Source organism: Sphaerodactylus townsendi, linkage group LG02 (assembly GCF_021028975.2).
Source record: "Sphaerodactylus townsendi isolate TG3544 linkage group LG02, MPM_Stown_v2.3, whole genome shotgun sequence".
Taxonomy (NCBI): Eukaryota; Metazoa; Chordata; class Lepidosauria; order Squamata; family Sphaerodactylidae; genus Sphaerodactylus; species Sphaerodactylus townsendi.
The window spans coordinates 131953303-131980773 of NC_059426.1; the positions used below are offsets into that span (position 1 = coordinate 131953303).

Genomic DNA, 27471 nt, shown 5'->3' on the forward strand with positions numbered 1-27471 from the left:
GGGGCCAGCCGCATCATCGAGGGGCCAGGGACCACCAGTAAATTGGCCTCTAACGAACGTAGAGGCCATGTAGGGACATATGGGGTAAGACGGTCCCGGAGGTACGAAGGTCCCAGACCGCGTAAGGCCTTAAAGGTAAGCACCCAAACCTTATGAATGATTCGGAACTCAACTGGAAGCCAGTGCAGTGATGATGATGATGATGTAGGAAATGAAATATGTACATAAACAATGCTTTTATGACATCAAACTTAAGTTACTAAGGGAAATTACTAATGGGGTTTGGGGCAGGGGACAGAATGAGAGCCACTTAAGGTCACAGCTGAAAAGATCTGCTCCACATCTTAATGTTTCTGATAAAGAACAAAACTACAATACCAGAGTGCACTCTGCAAGATGATTCATAAAATGGGAAGTTTTGTACAAGGAGAGGCACTAAAAGGCACTAGGCAGCCCAGGTCTTATAGTATTTTAAAGGCTAATGCCAGCAAGTAAGCAATGCAGCTGTTTTAAAATATAACGCTTGTCATTTCAGCAACAGATAAGCAACACTGCATTCTGTACCAGATGAAACTTTGGTTACTGGAGAGTAGTTGTGAAGATCAGAGTTGTGAAGATCATGCTGGGTGAAGGGAGTTAGGATAGAAGACCTTTGAACTCCCTTCCATCTCTACATTTTTATGTTTCAATGTTTCAGTGTTACTGACACAACTGGAATAGTGGTTTTGGCATTGGGACAGATCCACTGCCTTCGAGCCTGCCTCCCCCATTTTGGGAACTTATAGGTTCTTGGGAGTGAAGTCATTCAGCTGGAACACTTCAGGAAAGGATAACATTCTTATCACTTGTCTGTGGGAGTGCATGATTGAGACTAGAGAAGCAGCCAAAGGAGGCACACAACACTGGTCATATTTACACATCAAACGAGAGTCCTAAGACTGCCTTTCTGTTGGTGTTTTTAAAAGCACACATGCTTGTACAAGAATTCTGTTGCAAAAGGCAGAAGTTCCAAGTAAATGTTGAGTGGGAAAACAGAGGGCCTTCTTTTATGTTTTAGAGCTTTATGTTTATTATATTATACATTTTATTGTTTTACATTGTTTTGAGCTGCTCTGAGCCCACTGCAGTCAAAGTGGGATAAAAATCAAATTACTACTACTACTACTACTACTACTACTACTACTACTACTACTACTAATAATAATAAAGTGATCCACTGGAATTTATGCAAGAATTACAAAATAAGATCAGCTAAAAACTGGTGGGAACATTGTCCAGAGAAAGTAATGGAAAATAAGGTCAAGATCCTGTGGGACTTTTGAATCCAAATGGACAATGTGTTGAAACATAATACACCAGACATCATCGTGATCGAGGACAAGGAAGTGACCATCATCAACATAGCAGTACCCGGTGACAGCAGGGTCATTGAAAAAGAATATGAGATTACTAAATACCACGATTTGAAAATTGAGCTTCAGCATCTATGGCACAAACCAGCTGTGGTCGTCCCAAAAACACTAGGGCAGCGCTTGAAACATCTTCAAATTGACAAAATTAACATCTGTCAGATTCAGAAGGCTACTGGGATCAGCATGAATACTTCATCGATACAACTTCCTAGGCCTCTGGGTGAGGCTCGGATTTTAATGAAGGCCAACAACCAGCTAAAGAACTGGCAGTTGTGAAATCAACCAATAATAATTTAAAAAATGAGAAGCTCAAGGTCTTGTGGGACTTCTGAATCCAAACGGACAAAGTATTGGCACATAATATACCAAACATCACAGTGATTGAGGACAAGAAAGTGACTATCATTGACATAGCTGTACCTGGTGACAGCAGGTTCATTGAAAAGAACATGAGAAGGCCACTAAATACCACCACCATCATCATTATCATCATCACCATTATGCTAAGTAGCATATCGGGCAACAAGTGCTCTCTAGCAATTCCGGGCTTCTTCCCATGCAATATTCAGTGCCTTTAGGTCTTGCTTGAATGTTCTCCAGGTATTTCAGGGGCATCCTTGCTGTCATTTGGCATCAGGAGGTATCCACCTCACTGCCGCCTTTGGGATCTGACCATTCTCCATACGAAGGACATGGCCAGCCAGTCAAGTCTTCTGTGTGCAACGATAGTATGGAGTTTGCACATACCACTCCTTCAGAGCACCTCTTCGTTAATGACACTAACTATCACGATTTGCAACTTGAGATTCAGCGACTATGGCACAAACTAGCTGAGGTAGTCTCAGTGGTAATTGGCACACTGGGCACCATTCCAAAAACAGTAAGGCGGCACCTGAAACATCTTCAAATTGACAAACTCAACATCTGTCAGATTCAGAAGGCAGCCTGCTGGGATATGCATGAATACTATGCTGATAAATTACAACTCCCTAGGCCTTTGAGTGAGGCTCAAATTGTAATGAAAGGCCAACAACCAGCTAAAGAACTAGCAAATGTGTTATTAAACAAAATTAAATAATAATATTTCTCATTTTCTTCTCCGATAGCAGAGCTTTTAAACTCCTATTCTATGGATCGATACAGGGCCAAAAACTCACATAGGTTGAGGAACCATAGTAAAGATGGTAAATCATGTGAGATCATTCTCTTATACCACAAAAAGCTGATAATATATAATATGAAAAGGCAAATAATAGTTCTATGTACTGATAAAAGTTAATTAAAAAAACCCACTGAGGACATATTTCATAGTGAGAAGAAATTCCATTTTGAGAAATGAATATGTGTATCTTCTTAGACAGCTCTCCAAAGGATATCATATTAATCTAAGTAGTAGAATTCATGTGAGCACATAAATATATTATAGTTTAATTTCATGTATATACTGAATATCAATAATTTTTCCTTTTGCTTGAGTTTCAAAAACTGAAATTGAGAACACACATTGCCACTTTCCAAGATAAGTATTAGTTCAGTTACTGTGCTTCTTAGTATCTTCAACTCTCAAACTTACCATAACAACATTGTTAGGAGGATAATCACACATTTTAATGGCTCAAAGGCATCTGTAAAGCCAATCTATATTTGGTGATTGGTAGCCATCCAGAAGGCAAACACAATACTGAGAAAATAAAATAAAGAATAGGAAAAACATCCTCAGTGCTCTTGGATAAATTCATCATGCTTTCTAAACTGAGTACCGTTCAAATTACCCTGCCTTAGAAATATTGTGGAAAAATATGTTGAAAGGATGGATCTGCAGCAAAAATAATCAGCAGCGCAGAAACAGAGAATAAAAGGATTAAAATTCATTAGCTTAAAATGCAGCAGTGAAGAAGAAAGTGATACAAACCTAAAATGATTAATGGTGTGGAGTACAGGAATAGGAGGAGCTGCTGTTTATACTAACCCAAAATTCAGGAACAAGAATATATGGAACAGACACTGGGGCTAACATTAAAGGAAGTCTTTTTCCATGCACAATTAACTTGTACAGCTCATTATCATAAACCCTGCAAGGGATAAATATAGCAAGCCCTACAGGGTCAGAAAAGTTCACAAGAAGGAACTCAAGAAAGTGTAGTGATGTGCGATCAAAGCATCCTTGAACTGTTAGAAACTGGAAGCAATATGGCGATTGATGGATGGCTTAACAAACAGTCCTTGGACCAATTCACACAATTCAGTCCTTGGGCCAATTCCTTGGGCCAATTCACACATAGCCCAGGTGTATATGGTAGGAATATGATGAGAACTGAGCACATGCACTCTCCACGATTGCCCTACTTAATTATAAAACATAGGAGGAAAGGCAGTCTTGCATATATGAGGGTCCAAGGCCCTGAAGGCATATGTATGTGATAACCAATACTTTGAAGTCAACTTTGTAACTGATGGTTAGCCAATTGGATGACTGCAGAATGGTATGCATGCTCTGCATAGCTGCTCAAAATACATATTGAAATCTCCAAGCTGATTTCAAGGGCAGATCCACATAAATTACAATACTTTAGCCTCAGTGTCACAGGGCCATAATCCACATGGCCAGGATGACAGAGTTAAGGTAGGAAAGCTACATTTTCCAGGTTAACATTAGTTAGAAGAAAACAGAAATGAGTTTCCCTGGAAAAAAATGGCGGCTTTAAAGGGTGGACTTTATGGCATTATGCCCTCAGTGAGGTCCCTCCCCTAGCCAGAGACTGCTCTCCTGAAGCTCCACCTACAAATCTGCAGGAATTTCCCAACCTAGAGTTCTCAATCCTAGATAGAACTGATTCAGGGATCGCTGCACAAATTCCAGAAACAATAATTTAAATGTGGGGCAAGTCAGTTGGCATTTGTGACTCCCATAACATCCAATGGGTCTTCAGGCATCTCCTGTTGTTTCCAATAGGCATTCTTATCATTTGTTACAGTGCATCCCCACAAGTGATTACACATTGCTCTCCAGTACAATATTTGTGATATGAGTACAGTTTTGTGTATGTCACAAGCCTCTTGCTAGAAATTCGGCTTGCAAATGCATTTCTTTCAGAAAAAAGAGCCTTTTGCACTATGGAAATTGTATTCAAATGTTTATGACAGGTTACTGAAGAGCTGTCATTATTTCCAGTTTTAAATTTGAATGGTTTCGATACTGTATTAATAATTGTTCCATGAATTGTGGCCTATAAAAGCATTCCAGCTACAAGAACATGACATGCAGTCATTTGTTGGGGAAAAACTAGGCCACTGAAAGGTGCTACTAAGTTTTATTCATATCCAATTATTTTTCCCACAAAGCAAAATAAAGTTCACTGTACAGGAACAAGACATTTTCTCACTTAACTGGCATTATGTCTCATGATTTTGATGGGAAATGTCTGTGTATTTCTATACAACTTTTTTCTATGGCCTAGTTTTTACTATGGTGGTAAATATGTGGCTAGGTTGTACCACTGTACCTACAGGTGTGGTTATAGAAATGGTTGCTCCACCACAGATACATTTGTTACACAAATAAAACTGGCCCATTGTCCAGAAGACTAGGCTAGAGGCCTTATTGTAGGTATCTATGGTATAGCAAAGCTGAGGATGGATCTGAGCCTCCACTTGCAATTCACAGTAGTTCAGTCCAGATTTAAGCTTAGATCCAGAAATTTCCTCACAGAAATATTTTTACCTTGGGAGTGTGACTTTTTCACTTCCCCCTTAAGCCAAAAATGTTCTCTGAAATACTACTCCTGAGATATAGGCACCTCCCCCCAAAAAAACCTGTATGAGAAGAGTTAAAAGGCTTCCATGGGAATGAATTGTCAAATATTGCCCACCTTGTGGAAATCTCTCATGGGATCCAACCCTGTAGACTTCAATTAGAATGAGGCTTGGGATTCAAAAAAGGGTATATTCCCAACAGTATTAGTCATCTGCATGACAAATGATTGAGTACCCAGAATCTCTCTCCTACACATGGCAACAAAACACAACTGTGTATAAGGCTTTATAAATATCTACATTAGAGATACTCTGTCTCACCCAAAGAAAAAAACCAAAATTGTAACTTAATTCGACACATGCTGGACCGTCTTTGTTTTAGAGTGCTGTTTGGGTCCTAATGCCTACCTAACAGAACTAGGCAGGCTCTAGGATGCAAACAGAGCATTCTAAAACAAAGATGGTGCAGCATGTGGCAAATAAAGTTAAAAATAGAGCATTTCTGTGGTGGAATTGTTACACTTAAAGGCATATAGTTCAGTCCAACTAGCAACACTGGGCATTTCATTATTTCTTCCTAAGAATTAGATACTCTGATAACCGCCATTAAAATCAGCTCTTGGAAAAGAGCTGTATGGGATTTCTTTTCAACACATCCTCTCTTCTGGCAGGTTGCCACAACAACACTGTGAAAGAAAGTTATTTACCTGTGAATAGAGGGGACAACTGACGACCACTTGCTGTAGGCAGTTCTTTCAAGAGAAGAATCAGTAGGGAAGAGAATGGCAATGAAACACATTAAGATTGTTCCATAATAATAATCCCCATAAAGAGGCATACTTTCATATTATAGTAATCCTTCCTTTATCTATGGCAGAGGCTGGCCATGTACTAATGGGTAATCAGTGAAGCGATCCCCTCAGCTATTTTGCAGATCAGCTCACACCCACTGATACAGAAAGACATGGCTGTAAAACTTTTTTCCCAGCTTATGTGAGGGACAAGGTGTTCCTAAAGGCAAGAATTTGGGGTGTTTATTCACTTAGATATATACACTCTGCCTTTTTATCTAAAGTAGCTTACAACATCATTCTTCCTTCCTTAATTTTATTCTTACAACCACCTCCTTTGGAGGTAAGTTAGGCTAAAACAAGATGGTTGGCCAAAGATTACCCAACAGGCTTCTGTGGCTGAGTGGGGATTCAGACTGAGTTGAGATTGCATGAACACATGAAGCTGTCTTAGACCATCAGACCATTTCTCCACAACTCACTGTTGTTTGTTGACTGGAATGGCTCTTCTGAGTCTCAGGAAGAGAAAGAAAATACCTGCTGAGAGCATTTAACTGGAAATGCCAAGGAGATAACTTGGGACTTTTGCATGCAAAACGTGTGCTCTACCACTGAGCCATGGACCAGGTCTGAGTGGCTTGACTGACTGGACATATTAGTAGTGAATGGTGGACTCTAATCTTGTGAACTGTTTGAATTCCCACTCCTCCACATGAGTGTTGGACTCCGCTCTGGTGAGCTGGGTTTCTTTCCCCACTCTTCCAAATGAAGCCTGTTGGGTGACCTTGGGCTAGTCACAGTTCTCTCAGAACTGTCTCAGCCCCACCTACCTCACGAGGTGTTTATTGTGGAGAGGAAAAGGAAAGGCTGCTTTGAGACTCCTTAAATACTGAGAAAAGCAAGGTATAAAAACCAACTCTTCTAATAATCTAATATTGACATGCAGCCCTAGCAAGATACATCATTACCAGCCTCATTTTAATACTTAATATAATATTTTGAAGTATAATGCATCTTACAGCAACACTCAGTTTACATGAGGTTCCATGAACAAATTACCTTGGAATATAACAGTTAAAAATCAATATTCATGTATTTATTAAAATCTTTATTATGAAATCAAAATTGCAATTGTACAGTTTCATAGGAATCACCACATACAACAAGAGAAAATATTACATACAGCAAATTCTAGTTTTACCAAATTACAGTCCAAGAATCCAGTAATTTCTGGGCCTGGGTAGTCATCTTTGAAAGGGACAAACTGCTACTTGCAGTTGCAATATTCAGTAATGTAGTTGAGCACTGTGGACACTTGAAGCTCCACAGCAATCGGTCTTCAAGAGGACAGATTGATTTGACAACGTGTCATAACAGCTTATTACTAAAGGTAACTTAGCAATGTCAATATTTACAGTACAGATGCAATACAAAACCAAAATAATCCAGAATGATGGAATGCACAAGGTGACAATCTAATCCCCTGAATTGATGTGTAAATACCATCAGCAATCAGCTTCTTCTAGCCTTGTGCACATTTCAGGCTTCAGAATATAATCACATTTTTTTGACAATCTAATTTGCTTGGAACACACATTAAAGCTTGGGCCCAGAATTCAGCAAACATTTTACTTAAGGCCTATGTATGATAAGCATAAAACATTAAAATATCTTACTGAACAGCTGCTCCCTCTTGGATTGCTAGTATGTTAATCTAAATTTATTAGGCACTTTTGCCTACAATGAGGTCTCACAATGTTGAGTTTTTTTGTGAAAAAGTGGGAGAAAAGAAAGCACTCGTGCCCATGTTTATGTACATATGTATGAATTTAAGTTCATACGCCACCCCTGTAGGCATGGGCTATGCACACTGAGACACATTCATCCATGTAAACATGTATGATGCAGCATTCAAATACATATGGACTGAGGTCATGTGAGCCATCCTCTCACTTTACTGAGGGTCACATTGCACGGCCAGGGCACATGAATGAGATGATGCATCACATTCTTCTTTATATATGATGTGTGTTCATGCATGGACATGAGAGATCCAGGGGTAATTTCTATACTTCATTAGGTATAGATCATGCATATAGGGGTCCTTTGTGAACTGATCCTGAAAGATCCTGAATGGTTTATATGCACATGTACACAACTCAGCCATGTTTGTCAGGGTTTGTTCACACAATCAATTATGCAGTGTTCACAGGAAATAACTTACTCACGTTGCTTCTATGGTGAGCCAAATGCCAATCAGCTGCATGCCAGATGCACATGAATGGCTTCGTATAAAGCTGCTGGAAGGCAACACAGGCAAGTGTTCTAATAGCCACAGCCACACATGGAGAGATTTGCATGAACAGCTGCTCCCTAGAGCTCTGAACTCCCTGTTTCCAAAATTAGTTCACTAAGGATCAAATTTTCCAGAAGGATTCAGAGAAGTGGATCAATAATCCCCCCACTGAGAGTTTTAATTTGCATTTATATTCTATCACAGCTTCTATTGAACAAGGCAGAAGAAATATGTTTGGTCATCATTAAATATTTAATGAGTAAAAACAGAATTTGCAAAGATGAACTGACAGGCAGTCCCATTTATTTCAGAATGGCACAAAAACTTTCTATACCCTTCATACTGTGGAAAGTAAACAACATTGTATTAGCAAGTATTACAATTTTGACATATTAAAACAAAACAAACTGTTAAGATCACTTGATTAGAGTAAGATTTCACATTAATTCACAACTTTTTGTTAGCCATATAAATAGGCTCCAATAGAATGAATGTCTTAAGTCTAAGCAATACATAATTTTTAGTATCTGCAGAACTTTAAAAAGGTAATAAGGAAACTATTGATCTTGTTACATTTTACAAATACATTCTTGAATATGAAACATTAACCTGAATTACTGTATACTTAATGTACACAAATATCTAACACTAGAATTATATGCTACAACTATGTTCCAGGAAGAAATATTTAGCAATATAAACTTTAATTTTAATATGGGATGTTGGCACACTTCCTTCTAATTATTCTAAGAAAATACCAAGTGACTGGATTACTGAATGGAAGTTGTGAGCTATGAATTAAAATAGCTTATCTGAATTTGTGGGGGGAGGGTGCGCATGTGTGCATCGAATGGATGTTATTGTTTGGCATGAAAACAATATGGTCTGAAAACAAGTTCCATACTGACAGCCTAAATGAACCATGAGGTGTAATGCAAAGACAACATAAGAAAATTTGTAAAAAAAATGATGGCAATCCAAAATACTCAATAGTCCAGGCAATGAAAAAACAAACTGGAATTTAGCAGTCTTCCTGAGATCCAGTTCATCTACCATTTTCATGAATTCTATAAACATGTAATTTCATTCATAGTTGTTGAAAATTAATCATCTGTCAAAATTAGCAGTTTTTCATATGCAGCTTAGTGGGAGAAAGTTTCCTGTAATATCTTACGTGACTACGGACAACATATAAATGATGTGACAACATGTATAGGGCAGATAATGTGAGGTGTTCTATATTCTCTCCAAATGGGAAGTGATGGAATAAAATGGATGCAATCCGCCCTATGCACATGACTGTATAATTGGCACACTCTCCTTATACATATGATATGGCATTATAACACAAATAAGTCCCATGTTGGTATTACTGGAATATTTTATAACTGTATTCTTACTAGCTCTACTGAGAAAATAGACCTTTGTGTCAACAACAGCCAGCACTGTAATGGGGAGACGTAATTGTATGTACCAGCTTTGCTGAGACGTGATAACAGGTGATCAAGAAACAGGCATTCTGCTGTGATTTTGGGTCATACCATGGAGACGAGAGAGGTGACGATTTAACCCTGTTCCTGCACCCTTCATACAAGAACACAGCAGACTTTGGAACCACGGAAAGTGGAATTATGAAAATGGTGCTGGGAAAGAAGGTTAGACTTTTCCCTATGTGATATGGTTCTGATTGGAACCAGGAGGGAATTTGCAGTTTCAACAGTGGAGAATTAATTCACAGATCTCTCAGTGTCAGTCCTACCCTGATCTGAGTTAGATCAAAGTATGACTTAGCTGCAACAGCGACAACTGTAGTTCAGTTTGTGGACATATTAAAATGATGGAATGATTTCTGTAGAATATTTACAAGTTTTAAAAACACTGCCCTTCATAAATAAAACAGTTGTTTTATCTGATGGCAATCAAGCAATTTTTAATTTTCATTTTATTTTACACTCAACTGCTAAATTCCAGATCAACGCAAAGGCCTTTAAGAGATTTAACCATCAGTCTTAGGTCCTAACATCTCGTGTGCATTCCTGGTGTTATTGCATTGTTAAAAAAAATGAATCCAGACAGCAAAAAATAGTTTTCCAAGAGTTGTGTTGACGTCTCAAATTCAGATTTGCATTTTGGATGGCACATGCAAAATATGCTTACTAAAACTGGAAGAACTTAGAAGTCAGAACCATTTTTATAGCAACCCATTTTGTTGAAGGCACGAGCCACATAACTCCAAAAATTGTGCTATGAGACAATTATGTAGCAAGTACTTGGATTTTGTTTTCATTTGTTAATTTCTCTTGCAGCTAATTTTATTCCTTCCTGCTTAATACTGAGAACAGTGGGATTCTGCAGATTAGCACAGTTCTCTATGCTCTTTGGTCCAATTGCCGTGTTAACAATATGTCTTATTTTAAATAAAATAAAAAGCTTGACAATATTGCAGAATTGCTTAGCAATAGAAATTGTAGGAATGCAACTTATTTCCTACATGCAATTGAAATAACTGGGCTTCGTTGGACAGTAGGAAAAAACAGAAATGAGGCTGTAGCTCCAATAAAAAGTGATGAACCTAGCTTTGAGTTCCTCTATGAGCAACATCTGTACTGCTCATCTTCAACACTTGTGCTTCATAGCAAGCTGGGGAAAAAAGAACAGGAATATGTCAAGACACTTACAATTATAACTTTGATAAAATGTTATAGGTAGAATAGCATGTTTTAAGGATGAAGTCTGAACACATGTTTGCATTGCTGACCAAGTCTACACCACACACTGCACTAAGAGACTGTCCCATCTATATCAAATGAAGGATCCAGTTGCTTTCACACTCTATGAATGTCGATTAAAATGTAGAATAGGATAAATTTTGTCAGGCTATAAGAATAAACCCCTGGTTTATTCTGCTTCTGCAGACTAACATGGCTACCCCACTGGAATTAGTATTGAAGCTCAAGCAGAATCAATAAAGAAAGTGTCAGAGAGCAGCCATGTTGGTCTCTAGTAGAACTTCTATATTCAAGTCCAGTAGCACCTTAGAGACCAACAGGATTTTTGGGTATAAGCTCTCAGAGTAAAAGCTCCCTTTGTCAGGTATCTGACAAAAAGAATTTTGACTCTTGAAAGCAAATACCCCAAAATCTTGTTGGTTTCTTCAGTGCTACTGGACTTAAATCTAGGAGAATCAATAAAGGAATTATTTAAAATTCCTCTAGAGCTTTAATTGTGTGCTCCTGGCATAGCAGGGGATTGGACTGGATGGCCCTTTGGTCTCTTCCAACTTTATGATTCTACTTACACTCAACAGCATGAAGATTGCAAAGTGTGAAAACAATGGATGGAATGTAAAAGCACCCTCGTGTTGTGGAAGGGCACATTTGAGTTTAAACAATTTCAAAAACACTGTTAAATGATAAAGATGAAGCTTGGCCACTATATATTTGGACACTTGGGCAGGCAATTTTATGTTTTGATGCTTGATGGTGGAGAGCAAAGAATAGTTAGGGCTCATTTTCACAAGATTAAATTTGTTCAGATACCGTTATAAGGATGATGAGGAAAATGCATGTGATGGTGTGAAGATGGGGGATTGCAAGGGGAAAAATCTCCCATCTCCCCAAACCTAAAGGCAACAAATGTTCCCTACTTCTCTTTAGATCTTCTTTCCTTTGCTGCTGGTCAGATATATAGGAAGAAGAAGAAGAAGAGTTTGGATTTATATCCCCCCTTTCTCTCCTGCAGGAGACTCAAAGGGGCTTACAATCTCCTTGCCCTTCCCCCCTCACAACAAACACCCTGTGAGGTAGGTGGGGCTGAGAGAGCTCCAAGAAGCTGTGACTAGCCCAAGGTCACCCAGCTGGCGTGTGTGTGAGTGAACAGGCTAAACTGAATTTCCCAGATAAGCCTCCACAGCTCAGGTGGCAGAGCTCGGAATCAAACCCCGTTCCTCCAGATTAGATACACGAGCTCTTAACCTCCTACGCCACTGCTGCTCCTTTGGTCCAATTTTACTATATATATTTGAACAGAATTCAGTTTGTCACAGAGTACTTAATGCTTTCAAAATATGACAGATTTTGAAGATGTTTCACAGATTCAGAGGTTCATGCTAACTCTGGTACCTATAAACTATACATCAGGAGTCTTTCACAACTCGCTTTCCTTTCAGACTTCCTAAACTTTAGGATTACTTCAAAGCGTTTGAAGTAAATCCCTCTAAAGAACTAGGGATGGGCACTCTTCTCCCACAAGCAGTGTAAATTCTCCTTCTGACTACAGAATGGTCCCTCCCTGACACAAACTCTGTCAGTTCCCTCAGTTCTACTCACTCCATCCAGAAGATAAAGTAGCTCTGCTCTAAAAACTGTGGCTAGGAATTCTTCTCTTCCTAGAAGTAAATTCCCCTCCTTGGCTAGAGTAGGGTCTCCATTTTCCCAATGCTCTTCCCACCAAAACCACAGGTTTTTCACAGACCCTAAACACATCTATTCTCTCTGGAACTCAGAGCTGAACTCTCTAAAATCTAAAAGCTCTAACTCCTTCTGAAACTCCACCCACTCCCAGCCTGTCAGTCACACTCTCAGGCTTTGCAAGGGATTAACAGTTTACATTGTGGCTTTTCTGCCTCTGCCTGCTCCTTAGGTCCATCACAGATGGTTTCAAAATTGCTCATTGGATAAATGAATCCTGAGATTATCCCAAAGATAAACTGAGGAAATTATTAATATTCTAAATAAGAGACATAAGAGATGAGTTGCAGATGTCAAATGGAATGGGGGGGAAAGTAGTAGGCATTGGTGATTTGATTGATTCAGTTTCTAGATTTGGTTTTGGTGTATGTTCAGTTTTTCAGACTTTTTTGATGCCTAAATTATATTTAGATTGTACGTCACCCCTTGCAATTACAGAACCTGCAGAGCTGATGTGTTCAAGAGGCATCTGACTACATCTGTGGAGACCAGGGTTCAAATCATGAAGCTCGCTGGTGACACTGGATCACTCATTATGTCTCAAGACTAAATTAACTCACAGGACCATTATGAGAACAGAATAGAAGAGATCCATTTACACTGCCCTCAGTTCCCAGGATAAAAATGTGATTGATAGCCAGCTAGTTAGCTAGCAACAGCCCTTCCAGAGTTTATCTTCCTCCTGTTCTCAGAAATTTTTTTGAGCACGTGGGAAGACTCTGAGCAAATAGATGCATCTTTCAATTACTGCTCTCATTTACATTGGCGAGTTATCATCATCTGGCTATTTTAGGACATGAGACAAAGCTTATTTTTGAGAGGTGGCAGCAAGTATCTCTCACCATGTCTCCTCAAGTTTAATACATAAATTTGGCATGTAGCTACTCCCTGGCATCTAGTTACAACACTTTAGTTCCAGTGTAAGACTAAATTTTATAGCCTTTGAACCAATTTCTTTGAAGAGACACTTTTACCTGGACAATGAAAGTTACTGTAAATAAAAAAAGCAGAAGTACAAATATTTATTTCATCTTTTAAAAAAGCTAATGGATAGCATCAGTAGGATTTATTTTACACTTTATGTTTTTTAGATATTGTATTTACAGAATATAAAGTGGCAACATGTAAAAATAATTGACTTCCACAATGCTGACTATTCTCTGTGAAGTCACTTCAAAGTGTTCAAAATGTGAACATGAGAATAATTAGTTTGCTTTGTCATAGAGAGAGTACCACAATCCAGTTCTTTCATAAAAACACAAATGTGGAGTATATAAACAGGGTAGAAATAAACTAGAAGGATTTTTGCCTGCCAATGATAAAAAAAAAAGTTTGTGCCATTCCTTTGGTGAATCCTGGTCACCTAATTAGAAAAACAGGTATCCCTGAGAGAAAAAAATGCTCCCCCCCCCCACTACATCTAATTAGGAAATATTTGCAAATACCTGATCTGGCCACATTGATACATGCTTCTGTAACCTCAAAGCATGTTAGTTTTTGCCTGTAACATGCTTTATACGGGGCTGATCTTGAAGACTATCTAGAAACTCCAGATGGTACAAAATGAAACATCCTGTTTGTTAACTGGACCTAGCTGGTTGGACCATGTCACTTTTATTTTGAGGCCCCTTCACTGGCTGCTAAATAAGCTTCCAGGTCCAATTCAAGATTTTGGTGCTTACCTTTAATGAACTGGGGCCCACATTCTTGGAAGACCACTTCTCCTTGAAACTCAGGCAGAGGCAGTGGCCAGGAGTACCTATTCCCAACTTTGTGTCATGTCCCTGATGATCCTGTCAAAGCAGCTGTATAATTTCTTCCCCTAGCAAGCCTTCTGTCGAGAGTCTGGGAACTGCCTGTGATGTCTTTAGCATCTGTATCAGCTTATCTCTTCTTTTTCAACCAGCTCTCTTGGTCTCTATTTCTGCTCTTCCCCCCTCCCTGGGCCTCTGGGAATGCATTCCAACTATCCTTGCTCCTCTGTAGTTGATGATAATGCTTTCTGGTGTGAACTGGTACTCCTAGGATAAACAATGTATTGATGTTATTCTGCCCTGTCCACCTAGCTAGGGGAAGGGGGGGTCTCTATAGGGCTTATCAACCCTTATGCTTTGTATGTCTCTTTAGATTCTGCTATAACGTGTCATGGCTACATCTCCTGCATAGAGCTTAATAATGAATATCATTTCCAATACTGAGTTCTTTTACAAAGTCTATGTCATGAGACCTCACACTTCGGCTGGTTCACCAGCTACAGCCCCTTCTGGATAAAGATGATCTGGCTACAGTTCTGGCTACATTCATGTTCTGCTAAACTCCAGATTGAATTATTGTAATGCACTTTACGTGAGGCTGCTCTTGAAGATGGTTAGGAAGCTGCAGCTAGTGAAGACTGCTAACAGGAAAAGCTGGCTAGATGTACATCATGACAGTCTTAGAAAAACTGTACTGGCTGCCAATTCACTATCAAGTCCAATTCAAGGTATTATCTCTGACTTATAAAGTCCTGAATTGCTTGGGCCCCAAATATCTAAAGGAACACCTTCTTTCATATCAACCTGCCTGTGCCCTAGGGTTAGCAGGTGAAGCCCTTCTGGAGGGGAACCATAGCCTTCAGTGATAAAAAAGTGGAGACCCAAGATAGGACTTTTTCAGTAGTGGCCCTGAAACTGTGGAATGATTTTCCCCCTAAGGCATGTCAATTATCTTGTCTTTATGCATTTAGAAAATTTGTAAAGACACACCTATTTCCCATGGCCTTTGGCTGAAGAAAATTCATGATTTTTCATAGGCTTCTATGGAATTTTAATAATTTTAAAAAGAATTTTAAAGGGCTTTTAGGAATTTTAAACAGGTTTTATTGTGTACAGTTTATGTCTTATGTTGTAACCTGACCTGAGACCTTTGGATATAGGGCTAGATAGAAATGAATAAATCATATGGGATTTACTTCCAAGCAAAAAATATTCGAGGATCCTAAGAAAGAGGTTGTTAGCCCTGCGAGAGACAAGGTAAATAGATCAGGCAAAGTAGCTGAGAAGAGGGTTGGGTACCAAGTGTTGAAGACAAACGGTGGCAGAGTCAGATGGTTTTGTACTATCAGATTTAAAGCAGGATATGTGAAAACACTGAAGAGGATACAAAAATGTCAGTTTATGTCTAGCACCAATAATATTTTGGATGTGTCAGAAATAATAAATGTTAATTACTGTCTTTTTAGCAATATTTTAAGTATTCATGTTTATTTAAGAGATATAGTTAGAACTAGGAACACTCGCGTTCAAATCTTAACTCAGCCATGAATATAGCTGCATAACCTTGGACCACTGTCTCTCAGTTTAATCCACTTCACAGAATTGTTGTCAAGAATAAAATGGGGAGAGGACCATGCCCACCATCCAGTTGGCTCCATGCTTGTCTGATCATAATGCCCAAGGATGAAATCTAATGCATATTTTTCTGGCTTTTTATTCAATGCTACCTTGTCAACACAGACCTTGCTATGTGAGGCCACTTATATTAGAAGAATAATAACAAGATCAAAACTGTCCATGAATATAATGCTTTCTATATACTAACACTAGAACTATTCTAGCTATCTGCTTCTTATAGATTATCTTAATTAAGAATGGTACTCGACATTTGTTTAAGATGTAAAAAGGTTTTTTAAAAAAACAATGGTACCTTGTGTGCTGTTTCTGCAAACTGCTGAGCACTGTTCTTCATATCCTCTGTTTTTTCTTCTGCTCGACCTAACCTTTCGCCACGCTCATTCAAAGCTTGACTTGCCTTTTGTACTGCACTGGTTACACTGTCTGCTGCTGAGTGTAATATGCTGTTTCCTGAAGAAATATAGCACATGGTTAGAAATCCAAAACATAACTTATGTAGTAGTTTTTGAGGTAAAAGCCAAGATGTTATCACAACATATTACAATGTTGACACTCTCAAGAGTAGGGATGGCTGAATATTCTATTAATTTTTCATTGTTCTACCAGAGTATTCCCTTAGCCATAAAAATGCCATATCTTCAGTGTCCTGATCAAGACTGCTTGCAATTAAAATTATGAATTAACAGTATGGAAACCACAAACCATCAAAACAAGCCCAGGAAACATAAATAGCAAAAAACAAACAAAAAACCTCCAAAAACAACCCCCCCCCCAAAAAAAAACCAGCCAGATCAGAAGCAAACCATAAGACAGACAAAATAAACAAACAAATAAAACTCCATGGCTAAAAGTCTTTTATGCCACTAGAGAGACACTTTTTTTTTAAGCAGAGCTTGGAAATCAGGGAACCTGCTAAACATGTCATTACAAAGCTATATTGAAGTAACCATTTCACCAGCACCCACCTTTGAAAATCCTGATTATTTAAGCCACATGAGGAAAAAAAATAACCTAACTCCACAACTGTGAAAATGTAGAGGGAGGGCAGCTGTGCTCAAACGCATCCAAATGCTTGTGGATCAACTGCCAACGAAACAACAGGAATTGAGCATACAGAAAAGCCCCAGGTATACTTAAATAAACCTAATGTCCCTGATACAGTATGAAACTGACAAAACTAGGACTCTTTCATGGCCAATTAGAGACAGTCCCAAATTTTTTTCCTCAGTCCTAAAGCAAACAGCTTTGGTGAGATCCAAATAAATCCACAAGCTCAGACCAACTGTCATTATTTTTCTCATGTATTTATTGTCTATTAAAAGCAAGTCTTTGACTGCAAGGACAGGCACACCACATTTCTTGACCATAACTTCCCCTTTCTTCCAAATCCATCTTTGAAAAATGTATAGGAACAGTAGCCTTCACCCAGTGGATTCTCCTTGCCCAAGTGCAAAGACAGAGAACAGGTATACATTTTACAGCTCATTGAAGTTCTTCCTTGCAAAGCATGAACTTCAAAGAGTTCAGATAACCCTCCCCCCATTCTTTCTGTCCCTGGAATCCTGATGTTTGTATGGGCAAGTTGAGGCCATTTTTTGGAATAGAATAGATGGTGATGATGCCTTGAGTATGTGCATATATTGCCCCCCTCAAAAAACAAAAACAAACCCCAAACAGTTCATGGTGGATTGTTACTACCAGGGTACCCAATTCCATTTATCCAACCAGAACCCACTAGGTTTGTTTGGTAAAAATGAAACGAAATGTGCCAAACAGGGGAGTCCAGTGAAATAAGGCACAAGAGGACCTAGACTTTGCTTCCCCTTGTCTGCATGTTCTATACTGTTAAAAACAGACTTCTTTCTACTCCTGCTTTACACATACTTTATGCAGATTCTTGAATAATTGAGCCTCCTTATGGATTCATTTTATACAAGGAGTCATTACTTCTATTGCTTCTGTCTACGTCTCTTCTTGTACAGCATGCATGAAAGTAAAACCTCCCCTCATTTGTAATCAGGCTAACATCCAACAGCTGCAATGACTCTGGGTAAGTGCCACCTCAGTTTGCACAGCCATTATAACACTTCCCAAGACAGTGAGTCAGCAAAGTCATTGGGGGAAACAGTATGTAAAAAAACACCATTCAGGGAAAGTGCAGAGCGCAGAAGGGCTAAGTTTTGTGTCAGGAATGAACTTACTGAGTTGCTTTCCTTATAACATCCAGGAAAGGAAATGTAAAGATTTCATAGAGAAACTGAAAACTAACAGCAGAAAGCACCTACAGATATTGCAAGCAACCCCCAAAATACTGACCAGATTTGACCTAGTTGGTTTTGCTTCAAAAATAGGAAGATTAACAAGACATGGGTCACCTGAATTATGATCAGTTGCATCTAAAAGTTCCTTCATGTCTCTATTTATGCCCCATGATTTTTAAAATTAGGGGCAAGAGGGGAAGTTAAATACCTGAGATGGCAGATTGTAAAAAGGTCAGGGAACCCCTAAGAATTCATGAGAGATACTAATGGTAAAGGATTCAATGGTACCCTGTTGGGAAAGTCATGACTTACTACATACAATAAATTAGCTTGACTGAATTATCAAATACTGATTTTCAGTTATTAAAATTATTGGAACTGAAATAATTGATAGTGTTTGAGTTTCACTCTTAGTGATTTGTTATATATTACTGGTCTATTTACAATAATCTAATCACAGCCTGCTACATGATCTAATGCAGAGTGCAAAAGGCAACAGCAAGAGACAGCAAATTGCTTTATTAAATCTTCACGTATTATCTGAATGCTTGAAAACTCTGTACTTGTCACCATTAGAAGCTGACAACAGATGATTCTGCCATATATCTGCACACAATATGTGGCAAAACTCTTGACATATAGCTGGATGGCATGGCTGACAAAGCCATTCTGAGGCAAAACTTAAGTCAACAGAACTGACTAATGGTGGCAAAGTCAAAACCGAATCTGTCATTTTCAATAGCTTGAGAGACGGACTCTTAAATCAAACATTCTCTACAAAGCCTTCTGAAAGCATGAGACCTCAGAGTTTTTGCTCTTTGCTGCAGTTTTAAAGCCAATTAAAATGATTCCTTGTACTTATGGTAGGAATTTCATATGAACAAATTTGCACAAAAATTTGAGCTAACAGACTGGTTTGGAAGTTAATGGGCAAGTCCAGATAATCCTTGCTGTTGCATATGTGTCCCTTTCCCCTTTCACATGTGGCCAACTAATTAGGGATTATTTCTTCTTTCCTGACTAACTATTGTTGCCATTACATACCAGTCACAGCTTTCACTTTCTCTGTAAAAATAGGATTTGTGGTATTTGAAATCCTGATTGCTGGAACTAGTGCAAATTATCTTCTGCTGAATTGGATGCAAGGTTTGCTGTGTACTAAGAAACATATAATTGGTTGGAAGAGGCAAGCACTAGGAGTGGGAAGAGCACATGAACCTAAAGGTTCTCCTAAGCTCATTCAATGCTTCTCCTAGCTGCAAACAATGACTTGACACTATGACTGAACCTAGCCACAATGAAATTAGCAAGTGATTACAAACAATTGCAATGTTGCTAGATGATTGTGTGATGAAGTGAACACAGAAGACATAATATAAACATGACCTTTAGTTGGAATTAAAGAAATTGTATCCTTGATTATAACTGCAAAAATTGTATTGATGAACTTGAACAAACATGTTGCTTGGCCCATTGTTAAAAAGTGACCAAATGATCCAGAGATGGCATTTTGCATTTGTAGCCACATTCATGTGCAATAGGAAGTTTAAAAAGTGATCTAATTCTATAATACTGTTTTACTATCCAGTCAGTGATGCTCAAGAAAATTAATGTAAACTGGAGCTGTCTGTATCCTTAATTCTAATTACAGGCATGTACACTAAATTGATAAATCTTTCATAGTGTCTTCCTTCTTTTATCAATTCTACCAGGTATCAACCTGTCCAGGATAAGCAGGACAGGCAAAATAAATGAATGAAATAAATTTTACTTTGCCACCATACAGCTTCACGACACCTCACGAGCAGGGGTGCTGTACATACAACCAGTTCTGAACACCCAGCCAGCATTCCAGAGGTTCTCAAAAGTCATACTTAACTGGAGTTGCACAGCAGTGGTTTCAGATGGATTTCTCTTTGCACGAATTGTGTAGGAGATCATACCATATGTAAGGGGAAGCAGAATTTTGCTATAACTGAATAGATGTTTAGGATATTATCAACCTTTAAATACATTTTATTTCTGCTGGTAGAAACAGCTCCTTAAAAAGGATATACCAAGGATCATCAGACTGCCTGTGGGCAAAGTCAAGCAAATCATCTCTCTCCTTGGCGGTTATCGTACTTTCTAATGCTCCGTGGCTTAGCCGGGGAGTGTACCTGCTGCAGGGCTTCTCACCCTGCTTGTAGTTCCCCACTGCAGCCCGGCTGTCCTTCGCTCAAGTCAGGGCTGGTGAGGGAAGACCTGAAGGGTTTCCTACAAGCCAGGGGCTTTGCCATAAGCACCACTTAAGCACGCATGTGCAGGCAGCCTCCGTTTCTTGCATTCCCCCCACTCACTTTCATTATTTTAGTTGTACATGACAAATCAGGCACTGAGAATTGGCACCCTGCCCACCCCCAGTCTAAAATCCTTGCATGTGTGACAGGATCGCCATCCTCCACCCCCTCCCTGTAAAATGTAAATCTAAAATCCTTGTAAGTGTGAGCGAATTGTGGCCCTCCTGTTTGCAACACCCCCACTCGCCATTTTTCTTCCCAAAGTTTCTCCCTCAGCTTTTTTAGTTGTACATGAGCTCCAAGGTCTCCTGGGAACTGGAGTTCCTCAGGCCGTTTTTACTGAGAACAGGCCTTTTGCAGCCTGAAAAAGTTCTGAAAAAGGAAAGGAACTAAGGTAAGTGTGGGAAGAGGGGGCAGTGCGGGGGGGCAGGGGAAAGGGCCTGGGGCAATTTTCCATGCCCCCAGGCGCAAGCTGCTTCGGTGCATGTCAGCCTCCCACTTTGTAGTCTCGCGTGGGCTGGATCGAGATCTTCATAGACAGCTGCATTCGGGCATGTCAGTGCTGCTGTTGTTACTTGATCTTTCAGAATTGTTTGACACAGTTGACTAGATCTGTTGGCCCCCTGCCTTGCTGACACTGGACTATGTGGAACTGTCCTTCAATGGCTGCTCTCATTTCTACAAAATGAGGGACAGAGGATTTCAACATTTTGGAATGTGAAGTCACTCAGGGAGCAATCTCCTTTTCAATGCTTTTTAGTATCTCTATGTATCTACTCACTCATCTAGTCTGGAGTTTTGGGCTGGGATGTTCTCAATACATGGATGACACCCAGTTATTTGTGCTGAAGAATGGCTGGCCAGGCTCTGCCACTGATACCCTGGCTATGTGCATGGAGGCTGTGGTAAAGTGGTTGAAGCAGAGTAGTCTGAAACTGAGTCCATCAGACAGAGGTCCTGTGGCTGGATTGGGGAGGGATGAGTGAAGGTAGTCAGCTTCCAGCTCTGGATGGAACACATTAAGAATTGGGGGATGAGTCTCAGGTCACAAATATTGCCAAGATTATTTTCCCCATCTTTGCCATGTCTGGCAACTGACTCCCTACTTGTCTCACTCTGACTTAGCCACAGTGAACCATGGAACAGTGAACCATGGAACCAGATGAGGCTACTGTAACTCACTCTATTCTGGGGTCCCTTGAGATTGTTCTGGAAATTAAAACTGGACCAGAATGCAGCAGCCTGGGTCCTAATAAGGACCCCATGAAGAGCACATATACAAGCAGCATATGTGCACTGGTTTTAGATTGAGTACCAAATCAAATTTAAGGAGTTGGTACTTGCGTTCAAAGTCCTGAATGGCCTGGGACCTTTGGACCTGTGAGAGCACAACTTCCAATACATGCCCAAAGAGCTTTGTGCTCTACTGGAAGCAACCTTCTGGTAGTTTCTTGTCCAAGAATTATCTGGCTGATCTCAACCAGGGCCAGGGATTCTATGGTCCTGGCTCTGGCCTGGTGAAACCCATACTTGTAAGACGGAGATGTTCAGTTGAGGGAAGCAAGAGCATATACACTAGCTGCTTTCTCTCCCTTTCCCTCTTTTTTCTTTTCCTGTCCCTTATTCTTGCTGCTGAACTAGATTAGATTTTACATCTCCCCATCCTTCTTTTGTGTGTCCCCTACCACTCCTGAAAATTAATGCCCCTGCATAGTAATTGGTGATTTCCTTTTTATGTGTTGTACAGGTAATTATAGTTAGGGAACTGTCTTTTTAGCGAAGACTTTACTAGTTATGACAGTAAATGCTGTTATATTTTATATTGATTACTGTGTATGTTATCTTACTATGAGCCATCCTGAACTTGGCTGAAACTGGGAAAGGGCAGGGTATAAATCAAATCAAATTTTAAAAATGGAGTCTGAGCTGCAGTGATGTAGTCCACTCAATGACCCCATCACTAAGTGCACCATTTATCCTGTTCCTTAATAGACATTGTTCCAAGCGCTGATTGTGCCAAGCACAACTAGTAGACATTGTGCCAACACTGACATGTACTTGTTTATACATGTGATAACACATGTGCTTTGCTTTTCAGTTTAAGGATAAAAAAGACACATTTTGAACTGCCTGTTTTATAAAAAATGAATGCAAAGGATGTTTAACAAAATTCTTCTTGAGTTTTCAGTTCCAGATCAAACAAAGAAATGGCCAGTCCAATACTATCTGAATCCACTAATTTATCCAAAACCAAAATTTACTTCAAACTCATACATCCAGCAAGAAAAGTTGTATTACTTACTAGAAGTAAAGCCCATTGTATGAACAAATACAATAGGCTCTAGAAAACTGCTGGTGGGTTAATGGTGCCACCAAGGGGGTCAACCCCTCCTGCTTTTCCTCTCCCTTTGGCCCTTGTCACTAGCTCCCTCCTCCTTCTCCCCTGCTCCTCTTCCTGGATGCCTTCATTACTGCAGAACAGTTAACAGTGGGGTGGCTAATGCTGTCCCTGCTTCTCTTCAAGCAACTGCAGATAGTACAGTGCTAATAATTATTCAGCATTGGGGAAGAAGGGGAAGCACACAAAAGAATGAGTAACCACCACATTTTGTAGATTTTTACCTGTTCTATGTAATCTCTGCTCCCAAACGGTGTGTGTGGCAACTGGCTGGAAGTAAGTCGTTGCTACCACAACTAGTCTTTTATATATTAAGTTAACACCTCTCCTCGATAGTAATATAAACTGAATTTTCAGACCTTGAACATCCCTAACTAAAACGAGCACCTGCCAACTATGTAAGCAAAAACATTATTCTCATACATTGACCTTTCTGTAATGTATTCACGGGGATCCATAATTAATCTTCACACTTGAAGTGGAATTTTACCAAAGTATGTGTGTTATTTGAGACAAGTTCTCTCTTTCCTATCTCTGAAGTCTCTTCCCCATCATAGAGTGGTGTAGTGGTTAAGAGTGGTGGACTCTTACCCAGAGAACCAGATCTGATTCCCCATTCCTTCACACGAAGCCAGATAGGTGACCTTGGGCTATTCACAGTTCTCTCAGAACTCTCTCAGACCCACCAACTTCTCAAGGTACTTGTTGAGACTCCTTAAGGTAGAGGAAAGCAGATTATAAAAACAACAATTCTTCTTCTACAGTTGAAAGGATCCATGGAGAAGGGGGTATTATTTGGCTTAAAGAGGACATATGCCTTACAAACACAATTATCCCTTTGGCAAACCCCCAAATACCAAATACTAACTGATTGACTTTTTACTCCTGGAACATACTGATTGCTATCAATACTGCAATACTGCAAACAGTATGAGATTGTTACCAGGAAGAGTTAATGACAGTAACACAAATAATGATAACATCTAATTCCAGTCTAATGTCAACAGCTATTAATTTTTGACACTTACTGATCAGACAGGAAGCATTAAGCTCAATAAAGGACGCACGAAAATAAAACTTAAATGCCAACATGTTTTAAATGATGAGCAAGATGAAGCAACTATGTTAATGAAGCAGAACATGATACAAGATTCAGTAAATTCCTAAGATACAAGAGTTACTGAAGGATGTTTCAGGAAAAGCCTGATAGCTGTTGTTTCGGTGTGGGGGCAACCCCCTCCCCGGACTTTTCCTAAGAGTGGCCCAGGAGCCATGCGGATGCGACTGGAGCCGGGCCTCGCCCACCCACCAGGCTCGGTGCCAGCATGGACAGCCACCCGAGGAGCACCCCCACAGACTGGGGGAACATGGCAAGGGACGAGACTAGCACTGGCGGATGGACAGAAGGCCAAGTCGCGGGTCACCCCTGGACCGGGAGAGACTGGGGCCTCGGCCAAGGCTGTGGGCTGCCGCTCGGCTGGACAAGACTGTGAGGAGTTGGGAGGGCTTGGCAGAGTTGGGAGGGGCCTTTAGGGATGGGAGAACAGGCGAAAGGGATAAAAGGGGGCGGGTTGAACACGTGGGGGTGGTTGTTGATGGAGATGGGAGGGGAGGACGGAGAGGGGAGGTTGTTGTCAGAGAGAGAGGGACGAACAGGGTATGGAAGGGGGATTGGGAGCAGGAATGGAGTTAGGACAGATGAAGGAGGAGCAGGGAGAGTAGAATCTTGGGCGGAGTAGAAGGAGGTGACAGTGGGTAGAGAGAGAGAGAGAGAGAGAAAGCATAGAGGCCGCCTGGACAGGGCTGGGAAGTGGTCAACCCAGACCTCTGTGGTACTTGGCTCTCTACCAAGCTCTCAGGCAAGCTGTGGCTACAAAGGCTGTCACAGTTAGTCCACTCCCCGGAGAACGGAAGTGAGGACAGGGTTTTCAACACCTAGGCAGGGGAAGGGGGGTTGGCACCAGGGTCCCCGGGACAGCTGTCTAAATGCAGCTGGATAAGATTTAATTATATTGTTCTCCTCTGCTTTTAATGAAATTACTATAGGAGTACTATAGGAGTACATACCATCGCGTTTTAGAGATTTCAGGAAGGGAGGGGCAGGCATTTTCAGGATTAAGATATCTCTGGTAAAGCATATTCAATTTATTCAAACTCCCTAAATACAAATCTGTGAATTTCTAAAGCAGTATAGTTTTAAAATCACAATATAAAACCATAGGTCTTATGTCTGTAGATGACCCCAAATCCAAGATTTGAGTAGAAAACATCTATAACTTGATCAATTTTTGTTCAATAAATAAGCGGTGAAAGCGGTGATCTGCCACTACAAGATGAGGTTTATGAATTCTGATATGCAAAATCAAAAACACTAAACTATACTGAAGTTTACAGCTACAGTATTCCCCAGTTTTTCACTATGCCAAGCTCACTCTAGCCCTCACAGCTAAGGTCCAAATTTAAATAAGGCTACATTTACATCCTAAGTTCCTTGATGTTCAGAGATCATAGCAATTTTAGGTACACACAATAATAAATTTTGCCTATGTAACAATCATTTGTGTGAGATATTTGCAAAAATCTAATTAGCTTGCCACCAACCGCTGTCAAGAGTTTAGTGTATTGCTTTCCATAGTGGGCTCTACTGCTAGTTGACAACATGATAGCCCTCATAGTTTAACTGAACAACATACTTTTTCAATCTATGCAGATGTTCAAAATATAGGAGCTCCTCTGGCCCCAGCACTATTTTGTTCAACAACTATCATAATTTGCTTATTACATTAACATTTAGAACCAGGAAGTCTTCAGTTCCCTAGTCATGTTTGAGCAAAGCAAGAAAGGAGAGGTAGCATGAGATTCCAACAACTTCTGAGCCTTGTTCACTCATAATGTCTGAATGCAGCCCAGATTTCACCAAAATTTTCTTCTTGCTGTACATCGGGATATAGAATATCCATGAATCAGGGTAGCTTCCATCAAGCCATGATATACAGCAACGGTTAGTACTTCTATTATGAGTTGAGTGAGTTACATGGCATATGTGCCGAAAGCAAGGAATACGTGAGATAGCAACAACAAAAAGCAGAAGTTCCCAAAGTGACCCATTATTAATCAAAGAATTATCAATGTTTTATTAGTTTCACAGTGTAATTTCCAATAACCATACCTTCTTGATAAGCTGATATACTGAGGGTATCATAACTATATGGATTCAAAAACATGGCATGTTTTTATGCAATGTGAAAACTATTCTAAACTGTTTTAAAGTTTAGAAAGTCTCTATGCTGTGGTTAAAAAAAAAACTGGAGCAGAATTACCTAGGTTCAAACCATGCTCACCATGAAACTGACTGAGTGACTTTGGATAAGTCATGCACTTTCAGCCTGACTACCTCACAGGTTTTTTGTAAGAATAAAATAGACAAACAGCAAACCATGTGCACTGTCCTGAGCTAGCTCCTTTAAGGAAGGTTGGAATAAAATGTACTAATGGAGAATAAATAAAGTTCACCATGTTGAAAGCATGCTGAAACATTTTCACGACTACCAGCAGCAATGGCCTAAAAACAATTTTGGTTTATTTAACAATTAATCAATGCCTGAATCCACATACATTCTCTGATAACTACTCTGTTTCATGCAGATGTTCCTTGCTTAATGCCAAGGGTTGCCCAGTAGCGTGTAGAAAATACTGCTCCTGGCTGAGGAAAATAGCTACTACAGGAGTGTGTATTTTGCCACTATCAATTTAAAAACCTCAAATATTTCTTTCAGAAATTGATGACTATGATTCTTGGCCATACTGTCTAAGAAGGATGCTCAAGCCATGACTGCCATTTCAATGGTTACAATTTAAAAGTCAATTCCTTTAGATAAGCATGTAGGATCCTTTGTCCAATATTTCATAACAGGCACAACAACCATGTTAAAAATGGTGAGTTAGAAATGAAAACAGTGGTATCTGCAAAACTGCTTACTGACAGCCCCATCCAAGGGGGGATCTGTCTGTGGGAGTGACTTGCAGGCAGATTTGTGCTCTCTGGGGCACTTACCCTGGCAGAGGAGCAATTCTGCCAGAATGCAGCCACCACCCACCCCATTGCTTGGACCTTATGCAAGAATCTTAGCGCCCCTGTTGCTGCCATAGTGAGGGAGAAATGGGGGCACAGCCAGGGAAGTAGTCAACATTAGTTGCCTTCCTTCCAGCCATTTATTGGGTTATACCAGTGGCTGGGTATTTAGACTTACATCACCCCAATGGGGCTTCTCAGTAGCAGGGAGGTTTTATCCATTTTCAGCTTCCCCATGTCGCTGGGAAGCCTCTTTGGGAGCGGGTGCTGCTGTGCCTTGGATGGGGCTGCCCATTAATGGATGCACTGATATGGTTTCCAAAATTGTATTCTTTAAGTCTCATTGGT

The 27471-nt window shown here is 39.9% G+C and overlaps 1 protein-coding gene across 8 annotated transcripts in view; it reads right to left on the reverse strand.

The window, feature by feature from the left end:
- Positions 1-7043: 7043 nt before the first annotated feature.
- The window catches only part of STXBP6 (syntaxin binding protein 6), a 152953-nt gene continuing 132525 nt past the window's right edge, over positions 7044-27471 (reverse strand). For 6 of the 8 annotated variants that reach the window (XR_007243544.1, XR_007243541.1, XR_007243540.1 and 3 more), the window contains 3 exons: positions 16406-16563; positions 14404-14742; positions 7044-10892 (listed from right to left, as the gene is read on the reverse strand). Coding sequence is in view for 2 of the 8 variants with exons in the window: in XM_048485069.1 (XP_048341026.1) it covers positions 10869-10892; positions 16406-16563 (182 nt within the window). In the remaining 6 variants the exon portion in view is untranslated. The remainder of the gene's footprint in view (positions 10893-14403; positions 14743-16405; positions 16564-27471) is intronic. The other 2 variants (XM_048485069.1, XM_048485068.1) reach the window with 1 other exon arrangement.